The sequence below is a fragment of the Notolabrus celidotus genome, chromosome 18 (assembly GCF_009762535.1).
Source record: "Notolabrus celidotus isolate fNotCel1 chromosome 18, fNotCel1.pri, whole genome shotgun sequence".
NCBI classification, from domain to species: domain Eukaryota; kingdom Metazoa; phylum Chordata; class Actinopteri; order Labriformes; family Labridae; genus Notolabrus; species Notolabrus celidotus.
Window position 1 is genome coordinate 10980769 of NC_048289.1, and position 14337 is coordinate 10995105.

The 14337-nt window shown below is 40.4% G+C and overlaps 1 protein-coding gene across 1 annotated transcript in view; it reads right to left on the reverse strand.

Annotated features, from left to right (window-relative positions):
• Positions 1–14337, reverse strand: part of grid2ipb (glutamate receptor, ionotropic, delta 2 (Grid2) interacting protein, b) — a 54631-nt gene that overhangs the window by 38376 nt on the left and 1918 nt on the right. Inside the window, 3 exon segments of the mRNA XM_034708065.1 lie at positions 8867–9021; positions 9470–9799; positions 10766–11019. Of these exon segments, the coding sequence (XP_034563956.1) occupies positions 8867–9021; positions 9470–9799; positions 10766–11011 (731 nt within the window). The 5' untranslated portion in view covers positions 11012–11019.

Genomic DNA, 14337 nt, shown 5'->3' on the forward strand with positions numbered 1-14337 from the left:
GTTGAGAAACCGCCCAGAGAGCGGAAACAGAAGATAGGCTATCAACCAGAGCAGTTGATAGCCTAGCTGACATGCCCTGTCTGTTGCTCAAAAAAGGGGCCCAGCTAACCGGGATCATCTCTACACAGTACACTTAATACTGACAAGTAGCCCATACAACCTCACTTCAAAACAATCTAACTACCCCTTTAAACATTCAACTAAGCCAGCTCTCTGTGGCAGTTAAGGACATCCACTGATGAGCCATGATGCAGCCACCACACTCAGAGGAGCTGTCCATTCAGCACCACAACACCACCAACATGCAGGAGCCAATTATTTCTGACACATCTTCCTCACTTGCTGCTTGAAATATATACTTCTCCTGGTTTCTCGCAGCAGGTGTGCTGCAGTGCATCATGATTAAAGGAGCCAATTAAATGCTTAGAAGAAGAGAAATGTACTAAGTTTACCCATTAACCTGAGTGTAGTTGTCTCGTGAAAATCTGCCACTCCTATGAAAATGGCTCTTGAGGCTCTGGAGAGAGCTTTCAGAGGTTTGAGGAGAAAACCCTGATGGTATCAGAGTGATGTCATCAAGTTTTTTTAATTTTTATTTTTATTTATGAAGGAAAGCCTGTCTCGCAAACTGAGGGTGTGGGCTTGTAAAGAAGTGAAAAGGGAAGGTTCAAATATAGATGCATTATGGGAGGGTTAAGGTCTTGAGTTACAGCAGGCTAAATATCAGAATACCTCAGCCTCTGGTGCTACAATGTTGGACTTTCTTTCTTTTTTTAAAGTTATATTTTGAGGCTTTTACACCTTTATTGATAGAGGGAGAGGACAGTGGATGGTGTGGGAGGCTGGGAGGGGGTGGGGGATAGGCAGGCGCTACATGGGCGTGCAACTTGACCAGTAGGCCAAGTCCGCATCGTGGACTTTCTTTTTTTTAATCCAGTGCCCTGATCAGTAGATAATCAAATCCCTGGAAAGCACCTGCATTTACAATGGCTGAGGTGTTGGTGTGCTGAGGCATCACTTGTGCTTGAACTCTTCTGCCAGTCTTTCTAGGGGGACAATGTGTTACTTTTAAAATAACCTGTGAACTTCAGTCACTAAAGATTTATAGTTTAAGGACAAACAAAATACTGCCTCTGACATTTAAAGAGCTCATGCACAGTCACAGATGATGTGGTTATTTAACTGACATTCCCTCACATATGGCCTCCCTCTAGTGGGTACAATGTGCAATTGCAGTTTCAAACATCTCTAAATTTTACTATCCAAATCCAGCAGAAACTTTAGCCTTAAATTAGGGGATTAGGTTATTCATTCATTCATTCATTCATTCATTCATTCATTCATTATTATACATTATCAGGAAATATTCACATAATGACTTTAATTCTCTAACTTGCCTCTGAATATAATGCACCATTAGTTTTTATAGTATCCTAACTCCACTACCACTCTACAGCTAAGGTTGTTATCATATGTTGGAACAAATCTGTTATTCTAAACATATGTGCCCCATAATTTCAGGCTCCTGTCTCTGTCTCTGCAAATTGTGATTAAGCTAGATGTGCATATGTATCTGACTGCAGCCTGAGACAGCAATGCTTGAGCGCAGACTACTGGTTACATTAAAAAGACTCGTGGGATAAAAATAAATGTTCTATAGTGATGTAGGTGTAGCATCCCACACACTACCTCTCTGCTGGCTGTCCACGTTTCCTGCTATTTGTCATCTATTCAAATCACATGCGCTAAAATGTTCTCTCTTGACATATATATACAGTACAGACCTGTATGAGCCGTATTGTGTTTATAGATTCAGGAGTTTATCCACCCTCAGAGGCACATCTGTTGAAACAGCTGCATCATCACAAAAAAAGTTTTCTGCCTCGACTCTTTGAAACTAAATGAGTGCTCTGATTTGACCTCATTTATAAGGAACAGAGATCTATAATTATCTGACGGAGGGTTGCGGAGGAGGTAGCAAGCAGGGAGGAAGGGACGGATTTCTCAAAAGGGAGAAATGACAAGCAGAAAACTACAATGAGGAGGACCTCGTTTTCATTTCGAGTGTCCTGATGTGGCTCGATGCGGGAGAGTGAGCTCAAAAATAAAGAGGAATGTTTTCGAGGGAGAATCTTTCCTGCATCATCTGTTTTCCCCATTTTCTAGTCAACATTTCCAGAAAGTGAACATGTTAGCTTTTCACATACTGTAGGACTAAAGCTTGATGAATTAAAAGATTAAGATATGATTCTGAATATGTCACAAGCATCACTGGGTGTTCTGGTGTGTGCCCAAAAACTTGTCAAAAATAGGTAATTAAAAATAACACTGCTGAAAATAAGTCAACCAGAGATAATCCACTGAGTAACACTGGATCAGTGAGGTGAAGTTTACATGGGATAAATAAACAACCGTGTCCCCAGACCTGACACTGGAATGAAATAATAATGAAACTGAACATAACCTTAAGAATTAGCTGAAGTAAATAAAATGGTGAATCTCTGATGAGCGGTTATATAACACCAGTCCTAGATTGAAGCATGACTGCAGAATGTAAAGTGGCAGTCATTTGCCTCTTATAAGATAATATAAAATTACAGTATGCCTCTTTACACACACACCACACACACACACACACACAACACACACACACACACACACACACACACACACACACACACACACCACACACACACCACACACACACACACAACACCACACTCTGACTTCACTTGATAACCACATCAAAGCTCTGTTGTGCTTAATGGTGTCAGTGCAGATGGTGCTAAAGTTAAGTTTTATGCCTTTACAGAGCTCTCTAAGTCAGCCTGATTAGAGTGGGTGTAGATTGGTGTTCTGAGTCTGAAGAACATCCATAGAAGCACTAAAACTCCCAACAAACTACACTTTATTTCAGTTTCCAATCTAACATTTGACACAATTGAAACATCAGTGCCTTAATCCTTAACCTGTCTTATTTCACGAGGAGCCCACTTGCATGCTATGTGAGGCTAAAATAGTGTTGCCTTGATCTCACTGCTAACTAGCTCCTGGACACCATCCTGGTTATTTAGAGATGGAAGTGACAGCATTTAGAAGGAAGGTGGATGTGCATTGCAATTAAGAAGCGACCTCAGTGTTGAAAAATGAAGTTAGTAACCACCTGAAACAATATAACCAGTGCTAAAACCTGTAGTTCCCAGAGTGTTGTAAAAGCCCAAGAAACCCCAATAAAGTTCATATTAAAATGAACATTTCTACAGGAGATTGACATGTTCACAGCCTGCTATAAAAGAGGTTTTGCTTCCAATAACTAGTTTCTTTATTTGTAAAAATAGGAGTGAATTTTTGCATAATGACACAAGCTGACACAGCTGAAATAACAAACTCTACAGCCATTACTGTGTCTAACAGGTAATCTTAGGCATTCAATGCTCAGAATTATGCCAAACTGAGATGCAATATGTCAACATTAACAATATATCAGTGACTCATTTATCATCAACTGATTAATTTAACATTGAGCTGAAGGCAGAGGAACACGTATGTGTCACGTCTGAGAATAGTGCAAAACAAATAGGCTTTCTGACTAAAGGGTAAAGCTCTTTAAATTTTAATTTGACAAATAGTGCTTTCATTGAAGTTTCTTTAAATGAGCTAAATTACTTGGCAGACCTGGCCCCATCTGTAGCAGTTGTTAGCCTTCTGTTCCAGTTCCCCAGCTGCTTTCTCAACAAAGGGGCTGAGCTGGTTTCCTATTGACAAGTATCTCGATCAAAAGTTAGGTTGAGTCAGCATTTCCAACCACCATTGTTGGGCTTTAAAACTCCTCTTCAGAAACTAACTGGTGACGTCATTGAGACTACGTCCATGTTTTACACTGTCAGTGGTTGTAACAAAGGGCTTCTAAATCAGAAGTAGTGATGCACTTAAGACTATCCTGAGCAATCATTTATTTTAATCACAGCAGGATGAATGCAGAATATGGGAAAATGTTAAAAGAAGAACAAAATTACCTGAGAAGCAAGGTTCATCTATTACATCTGTTTACATACAATTAAGCCTTCTTCTGCAACTTGTCAAGTCAAGTCAAATTTGTTTATATATCACATTTAAAACAACATGAGCTGACCAAAGGATTTCACAAATAAGGGCAAATTATACAGAAAGATAATAGCTGACAATGATCAAGATAAAATTCTTATTATTATTTTCAAAAGCTGGAGAGTCAGTTACCCACAGAGACTATAATCCTCCAAACAGCCTTTTCCTGCCCTTTACTCCCCAGTTTCTTGCTTCATCCACTGTCTTGTCTCTAATTAAAGGCATAACAGCCCAATAACAACCTTTAAAAGTGTTTTCAAAAGCAAAAGAAAAAGATGAGTGGATGGTGTGAAATTTCCACTGATGGCCATTAGAAAGAGTAACAGTCTAAGTCTTCGCTAACATCGCCCTCACTTTTCTAAAAAGCAACAGGCTTCAACTGTATGGTCTTTATTTACCATATTTACGATGTTTGCGTCTTCATTCAGTATTTAAACATGCAAACATTTGCTAATTAGCACATAATAAAAATGAATCTACAGCTAAGAGTAGTGTAAACCTGCTTTGTTTAAAAAAAGGACATTATCATTTTAAATTTGCAACTAACTAGGCAATCTCTCCGACAGCAGTCACTCAATGAAAGCTTTATTGTAATTTGGGTTCTTCCCTCAGTCTCTGTAAGCTGATGCTGGTCACAGCAGGTGTGCTGCTATTGAAGATAAATGCATATTACATTGATGCCAATGGAAAATGTCCAACTCCACACTCCCATTTATGAAAGCACTGGCTTATAGAGCTGCTTCTACCAGCTTCAATAAAATACAGTGTGTGAGGCATTTGTGAGCCACTAATGTTTCTTGTCTGATAGCAGCTCAGCACCCTGCGGCCACTGACTCTTGCAGTTAACATTAAACACCATCATTATCATCACTATTGGAAAGAAAGCTTTGTGCACAGCATGCCCTGAGGAGCTTATAAATACAGACAAGTGGATTATTTAGACGTAGCATGAACAGCCTCTGATCACTCACTTTCCAATACGAGGCTCATATCATCAACAGTATAAAGAAAGGTGAAGTAGTTTGGTTTGGCAGTAGGAGGTGTATGTGTTGGTTTGATTTCTACAGAGCGTTAAAGGTAGAGCTATTCCAAAAAGACTGTAATGTTACCGTGCAGCTTTGGCAGGAATAGAAACCAGCAAGCTTGCATGCTATTTGGGAAACAAAACCCAGACTCCACAGGCAGATATGGTTTGAAATTAATATTGATGTAATCCCCCGAAAAATAGAAAATAAATAAATAAGAAAAATCCACATTGAGCTCCACAGCACATCTGCACAAAGACAAAACCCAGACGCACACCCTCATACACGTGGAAAGAGATTACATCCTAAAAACAGAGCATCACTCATCCTAATGACTTCAGTCCTTAAGAGACAACAACACGATTGTTTGTTTTTTGGGTTCCTAACTCCCGTTACATCCAGCTGCGCCTATCAAAGAGTGTCTGCATCACACTTTAAACTACAAAAACACACGGTTGACGCTTAATTTGAGTTCATAAATTATGGATTTAAAGCTCGGAAAACGCTTTGGAGAAAGCTTAAAGAACATCCAAGGAATAGTGGATTTAGAAGCAAAAATATCAGATATTAAATATCAACGGCAGCAATCGTCTTGTGCTGCGCTCACCAGCATTAAATATTCACTCACTTTGCATACTTAATAACACTGATGCCACTTTGCAAAAATGTCTAAAGTAGATGATAAAATGCCTAAATTCCTCAAAGTTGAACAATTAAGCAGAATGGGATTAAAGAGAAAGAAAAGATATACTCACCCCAGACAGTTCATCTTTTCAGCCGTCACCCATAGCTCAGAAATAAACCTATGCACTAAGTTGCATCATGACACCCCTGCTGCTTCACTGAGGGGGATAAAAAAATACAACGGGAGGGGGGAACTTGGTGCATGCAGGAGGCTGTCTTTGCAAAATGTCAAGGGAAAATGGTCACCACACAGGAAGAGGGAGGAAGAGAGAGAGAGAGAGTGAGTGGGGAAGAGCTCGAGCTCTGAGCAGAATAATGAGAAGAAAATCCATCAGAGCCAAACACAAACCCCCTTCAGAGAGAGAGGGACAGAGAGAGAGGTAAGAGAGTTGTGAGACTGGTAGGGGGAAGGAGAGACAATAGGGAAATGGCAGGAAGGTTGTTATTGGTGCTCGTGCAAATAGGAGTGCCCTTTATTATCATAACACCAATGAGGTGTTCTCAGGTGTTTGAATTATTCATAACCAATTTAAGGCAGAGGAAATCTTGCTTCATGGTTATTTCCCCAAACTACCTCAACACTGGCCTTGTGCAGCTGGAAGACCTTCTTACGGTGTATTAAAAACATTATTCAGAAGGGGTTTAGCCGTGCAGAAAGCCAGTAGTGAGGGAATGAAAAGGTTTGATTGGCTGTACTTGTGGAAGAAGTGCAATCTGTGTACAAACTGTCAGGGGGTTTAGAGAGAGAGGAGTGCTGGTCATTCTGGCACTCACACAACCGCAGAACTCTGGCTACCTGCACTTTTTCACTTATCTGGCATCTCTCCCTTCCTGTGGCTCCATTTATTTGTCTTTTTCATATTTTGGAATGGCCTGTGGTCGCAGAGCAGCACGGCCACCGGTATTAAATGATGTTTTCATGAAGTGAGCACTCAACTAAATCTGTCTGTGGCTCGTCATCACACACACCTCCATGCTGTGAACTCAGTCCACGCTGCCAATCCTCATTTAACACTAAAAAACTCTAAGCTGGGGGCTCCTCTGAGTCAGTTTAGCCTCCCAGTTTCACTAACATTCAAGATACTTTAAGCGACTTTGAGGGTCAGTGTGGATGTACCTTGGGTGACAGATGGGGCTCACCTAAACCTACTGTGGTGCTGAGGAATGACTGGCAACAAGCGGGACCCCCCCACTAATCCCCCCTGTGATAGAATGAGCTTCGGGAAAAGCCTGTTTGCTGAGTTATCATTAGGGACCGGCATATCAATAGGCGACTATTATGCAATACTATTCGCTTGTCACTGGGATCTATTTAAGGATTACTCGTATTCAGACCCTATTATTCAATTGGGCTGAATAACATTGACTAAAACTGATGTTGCAATATTTTTTCTTTCTGACATATATACTGATACGATAACAGAACTGTGTACTGGATAAATGTAGTGTTTTTTTTAATCTAAATTAACTGAAATATTATCATACATTCATACTTTTCATCATTTGGGTTGGCAACATTTCACTGTTCAGACCATTGACTGTAGTTGCAGTATCCATTCTAATATGCAGTCTATGCTGACACTCATTGGCGCTCTGTTTATGTGGCAGCAGTGTTGACCAGCACCGATAAGGTGACAATGGTAACAGGAACTGGCACAGTTTAGCATCTGTCTTGAGCTTCATGACGGTGTTTCTGTGACGCAGCGGCGTGCATGTTTTAATTTTACATTTAAATCTCACCGCGCTGCACCCCTATTTCCAACAACTGTCCGTGATGTTTTCTTCTTCTTCTGAAATTTAATGCAAATGGCATCCTTCTTTGAGCTTTAATGTGATAAGCACTCTTCTTTGGTTATCTAACGTGCTTATCAAACAACAATACTAAAGCCATCATTTCGCGGCATTACAACCAGACAAGGTCAAAAACTGTGGAAAGACATTATTTTTAAGATAATAGTCACAACAATAAATTAATGAATATTTAAACATTCTAAAATCAGGCCTTTCGGTGTTATTATCTGTCAAGATTATTTACTTTACTCTGGGATGTGTGTGGGATACGATTCCAAGAAGTATAAGGGCCTTTATCCACTAACAGCATTTTTTTTGCCCTGGCACCTCATTTTTTCTATACATCCAATGCAGTTCAGTGTTTTAAGCGACAATAACACCCTCAAAGTCAGCTGTTACGGTTGCTACGCCCTCAGCACTCTCAGATCAAATAAGTTCAACTTTTAGAACACCACCACAGTTGTCAGGGTCACATCTCCATCACCCGCCATTCAAAGTCAAGAAAGGGTGGGACTTTAAAGTCAAAGTCAAAACAGAGAAACTCGCCACACTTGTTTTTCTGAGGGTATAATTTCCTGGTCTAGAGCAACTGCTAATGCTGCCACATTGCTGCTAACGTCTTCTTTGTAAAATTCTTCAGCAAAGAAATACAGGAAACGTAGAGAAAGCTTGAGGGGCGTGGCATGCAAGAGGCTTCTCTTGCAAAATCAAAACAAGGGATGACTTGGCTGCATAAAATGTCTTTCAGACTGCTCAGAGTCATGCTTTGATACCATTCATAAGCCTCTTCATTGCTTACAAATGCATGTCAGACCAATGACCAACCAATGGCAATACTAATCTACTGTATAAAGTAAACTGTAATGCATGGAACTGCTGCCATTGGTCTCCATATTGGAAATACTGATTTTAACCAACTTCTGGCTAATCGGAGACCAAAACTAGTTTTGTGTCAGGCTTCACTAGAAATGGTCTGTAAAGGGGTTTTATTGGGTTTTGCAGCCAGCCTCAAGTGAGCACTTAAAGAAGAGCAGTTTTTGGGACCTCTGCATTGGCTTCAATATTCAACAAAAGTGAACAAATCATAAAAGGTTGGTGATTGCTTTGGTCTCATATGTTTATGTAAAAATAATATCCCTATAGGTCCCTCATAGGCCAGACCTGAGGATCATGTTGAATTTATAGCCATCTTTCTTCCAGCGGCTTATTCTATACTGTGTTTCGCAGCCTATTGTAACATGAGTTGAAGGTCTGACTCTTACCTGATGCTGGAGATGAGCTGTCGATGTTCATCAGTGGTGAGTATGTCGGGCAGGACCGAGGCCAACCACTCAACTTTCTTCTCAGCAGCGTACTGCTTCAGTACAGCAAAGAGTTTCTCTTTCACCTCAGGGTCATCGCCCAAAATCTGGTCCACCTGCCAGAAAGTGGACAATGATGTAAAAGGCTGTGGATAGTTAATAGGAAAATGTATTCTGTTACCTTATAATACACAGCATTACATATGTGATTCAGAAAAAGAAAATACCTACTAGGAGGTAAATAACTTCATTTTTCTCATTTAATAGTCTGTTTTATGTTCATATATTTGAGATAATGAGCTTTTCAAAGGCTTAAGCAGCTTAGTTTTCAAGAAAAATGCCTAGATTTCAATTTATTGAGCCATAACCTTAAACAAATAAGATTAACATGTAAAAACTGCTGGGAAAAGCTGCACTGTTCAAACTTTAGTTGAAAGGGAATGGTATTGAGTATATCATTTACATATGTGTATGATGCTGAAACATTTTCCAGGCTTTTGAACTCTCAATAAACGGAAACAGTCATTGGAATAAACCAGGAAGCATCCATCACTTTGAATTTACCTTCCTGTTGAACTCCAAAGCCTTATGTTTACGGTCCAGTCTCGCCCCGTCTCCTCCCATCTGACTGTCCTCTATGCTGATGCTGTGCTTCTGCCTCTGTCCGAGGCACAGCACCCCCAAACGGAGCGTCCTCCCTTGGGAAGCCTTGATCAGCGCTGCTGCTGTCTCGTGCTGCCTGACGGGGATGCCGTTGACCTCCATGACGTAATCCCCAGCCCTCAAACCTGCACGGCCAGCTGGAGAGCAAGGTGAGCAATCTTCTACCAGTAGAGGGCAGTCTCCCACGATGGTGAAGCCAAAACGGCCATCTGGACCAGGTATGATGTCCATCTGTAAAGCAGGGAAAAATAGAAATGATTTGTGAAAAAACTTCAAAGGCGTGAATCTTGAAACTCGCTGGCTATCTTTTGATGATGGTATACTGTGTGTCTCTGACCAGATTCCAGCTGAGACTTCCTTTGCCATGTGCCCAAGGAACTTGAGCAGTGACCATGTGTTCATATCAAAAGCACAGCAAAATTTGCCCCTTCAGATATGTATGTAAAGTAAACACCATTGTTTAACAGTTCATTATATCCCCAGGGGGATCCCTCTATTCAGCTTCTTCTGAATAGTCTCAGTTTCCCTGTAAAAACTATGTTAAAAGAAAGTTAAACAGAAGATAATTCAGTTCTCCAGGCAGGTGTGCAAAGTGAACATCATTAGCTCTTGATTGATTCAATCACATGGAATAGAATCTGTTCATCTTTTTTTGATTAGTCTCAGTTTCACTGTAAATAGTAAAGTACAGACATTTTCACTTAGGATTATGGCAGTATAAAGCCAAAAAGGAAAATTATTTTCTTGTGATATACTGATAGTTCATTGGTTTTAAGTTAGTCAAAATAATGACACCATGATTCAGATTTGTAAAAAGTAATAATGCAGTCCTCAAGAGGAAAAGAAACCTCTTTAAAAATGTCTATTGAATGGAGGTCAATTCTATCTGATGCATTCCAGGAGGCTAGGGAATCTTAACACAGAATGACCTTTGCAACACAGCATCAAACCCATTAGTTGCTCAAGTTGAAATTTATCATTTACATTAGAATGAAAACTGCACATGCATAAAGGAATCTATTCATAGATGAAAAAAATCCTGCTGATACATGACTGGTCAGTACTACTCAGACTAGAAATGTTCAACAAACCGAAACCCATATTAAAATCCAGACCCAGATACATAAATTTTACCCAGGCATTTGTTTACTAAATATGCATTATTATTATCATTATTAGATATAAATGCTGTGAGACCTGCTGTATTCGGGACACCACTCCGATACTTGGAGGAATGTTCTTCTGAGTTTGAGCGATGGCCATGACAGCTTGAGGACCCAGCGTTGAGACATCGTGGCCCTCAATCTCTAGGACCTGGTCCCCAGCTTGCAAACCTGCAAGGTGGGCGCTACTGCCTTCTTCCACAGAGAGGATGTAGCTTGGTCCGTTCCCACCCAGCTGGAAGCCGAACTCCTCAGGCCAGCCCTGATTGGACGACGGCATGCTGAGGACTAAAAGAGACATGAAAAGGATGTTAGATTTAAGGACAGGTGACAAGTGCTGCACTTTGTAGATTCACTGCAGACAAAATATTTCCATGTGATTGGACAGCATGTATAAAAATGATTTATGTCCATAACGGCCTCTCATACTGGCCTTTCTGAAACCTGTAAGAAAATTTTGCCAAGTTGCAAACAAATCATCATAAGCAGGAGTATTTATCACTTACCCACTGAGGCCAGTACATTCAAGTTAGTAGACATTGCAACAGGACCCTTGGATCAAATTATCCTCAGCAAGCTCCAGTAAAAATCATCTGAACCCGTCTCTCTTCCTGCTTATCTGCTATCTCCTGTGTCTCAAGTTGTACTCTGGAGCTCAGCTCTGTAACCCTCTCCCCTGAACCATGTCACCCTGTCAGGTCCCTGACCTGGTTCACAGACTCCAAAGCAGCCAATCAAATTAAGGCATAGCAGAGATTGTGACCTTAATTAGCTTGGGAGGGGAGAGGTCCTCCAGCTACTTTTTTATTCATTGCACACACCGGCCCATCCTGTTGAATGGAAGTTATGTAATGAAGCAAGAGAGAACACTACCGGCTACACTTCTGAGCAGGTAAGAGAGACAAAATAGCATCAAATAACAACTACAAGGTTAACTTGCAAATAGAGAGGCATTTGAAGTGGATGAAGGCCAAACTTTGGACTGAAATATTCAAGAGGATGATTTAACCCAAATGAGACAGCTTTGAAAAGCATCCCTAATGTGACTGAAACAGATTTACAAAAAATGTACATGTTGGTTTTTGCTAAATATAATCAGCTGTAAGCCCTGTAGCACAGCTGGGAGCTAATGCTGTGCCACAGCAGGATTCACACAGTGAATGAAGCCGATAAAAGACTTACAGAAATCTTTGGATGGATACCGAGAGCCCCGTTTGCTCTGCCGAAAAGAGTATCTGCCTTTTTTGTTTTGCAAAAACTTCTTCATCTTGAATGTCAGATAGCAGGCTGCCTTGCTAGCAGCCTTATATCCAATATGTCCTTTTAAAGTGGCGTTCAAAAAAACCAACTCCCCCCCCTGATGACCCCAAAACAAAAAATCAAACAGAAAGGGTGACAAGCTGAAAACACTGCCCCATTCTTCCTCCTTGAAACCCCGGCAGTGTCCTCATGAGCAAAGGGTGAGTGTGCATGAGAAGTGAGTGCAGTCTCTCAGCGAGTGTGTCAAGGAGTTAGTCCTGCGTCTCATCCCTGATTCATCCTGAGGCCAGCCTGCTTGCACAGTGTTAATCAGAAAACTGGGACGCATGCACCCGGGCACCTCGGTTCCTTAATAATTCTCTCTCCAAAAAGGGTATTGTGAGGCCTCATTTTTCTATAAATACACCAATGTGTCTTTTTTCCTCCTCCTCCTCCTCTCTTGGCTAGGTGGCTCTCCGAGGGACCACTGCTGGCCCAGAATCACTCTGCGTCGATTCAAGGAAGCCTGATGAGTACTAATTGGAGCGTCTGCTTGCCTGGGAATTAGTTTGTCCATGTGTCCGTGTGTGTGAACACACAGCATTGTTTAGTCTATTGAGAGGGACAGTAGCAGGGGCAATTTAAGACTTCAGCCTGTGGGATTAGTAGGATTATAAGCTGAATCTTCAGCCTACCTCTACCCCTCTGTAAATAATTCTGAGGGAACACATATGCCCCTCTCTGAATGAATATACACTGTTTATGGTGACACCATACAGGTACTGAAAATGCTTGAGGACAGGTGTTATCAGTAATAAAAGGGATTTATAACAATAACCTGCACTGACAAAATAGTCTGCAATCGTGGAGTTTAGACTGGAATAAATAGTTACAATGTCGACATTGCAAAAGTATAATGGTTCAAAGGAACTATGTGTATGAGTTTGAAGGGGACGAGTCATGTATCCTTTTCAAGCAGGAAAGCTTTAACTACTGTAAAACCTCAAATAAAGACCCGGGCCAGTAAAAGTGAATTAGATGTTTTTTTGTTGTTTTTTTTTACAATACATTACACAGAGAGGGGCATAATTTGCTCCAAATCATAAATAATGGTTCATTGAAATGTACGCAAACACAACTGGAACACAGATGCTGTTTGCACAGGCTTCCTGAAATAGACATGGTCTTTTTAGCTTTTTTACAAATGTTCAGCAGGAGCAGAGGCACAAATTTAGCTACTTAGAACTAGTAACTTATGGCAACAAAATAAAGTACAAATTTTCACCAGACTCTGCAGTTTCCCAAATTCTGAAAAAAGCAAGTTTGTCCCTTTCATTTTGGCATCTATCTCATAGCTTGTTTGCCAATGAAGCAAAGCCATGATAGAACACTGTACTCTCCCTATCCAACAGATAGTTAGATTATCTACTCTTTTCTGGACCTTGTTAAGGATTTAGAAATTAACGAGCCAGATGTTTTTTTTTCGAGAGTTGATTGAGACCAAAACAGAGCTAAAAAAAAGAGTCAACATTGACATTTCCCTTTGAGAAGTCAAGAAAGTCCTTTAACCAAACAGATATTGAAATCACTATAAGGCGGCTTTATAAGTATACTGTATCTGAATGCTGGCAAACACATTTGCCATTTGAAGTTTTAAAGCCATGAAGTTTTGCATAAAAATTTCCACAAAACATTCCCAAAGTAATAGAAGTAGGTAAAGTTGTTCAAGGTCCCCACACATCTATTACAAACCCATACAGATGAATCTTGGATAATTAGATGTTCTCAGTTGACTTTGTGAGACAAAGTGTATGCTGACTGGATTGGAAAACAATCTTTCTCACCCTTGTGCAAGATGTTTTTCTTGCACTTTTAAAGTTGGCACTGCAGATAGATTCATTTTACGATTGGACGTCAGTTGCAGGTTTGTTAATAACAGTGGTTAACATGCTGAGGAGAGATTACTGAGGAAAACCTGCAGGTTACTGTAGTGTAAACTGTCATTAGTGGCAAAGTACCCAATAAGAAACAGGCAGTCCCGCACCAGCTGAATAATTAAACACAAACGGCTGTATGTTTGAATAGACAGAGTTCACTTCAATCAAACTCTCCTCTTACACTACAGCCAAGACAGTCAATTGTGCATGACAAGATGTCAGACATAAAATTACTTTTCACAGACAGTTGAGTCTGAGGAAGGTGTTTGAGGCTTTTCATTCACTGGTAAATGTATCAAACATCCTCCCTCTGGAAAAGCATTAATAAATATTTTTTATATACACAGAATAACTGAGATATATCTGTGAAAGCTTTTATGGAAAGGACAAAGGACTTGGAAGAATTTCTTTATGACAAGCAAAACTTTCA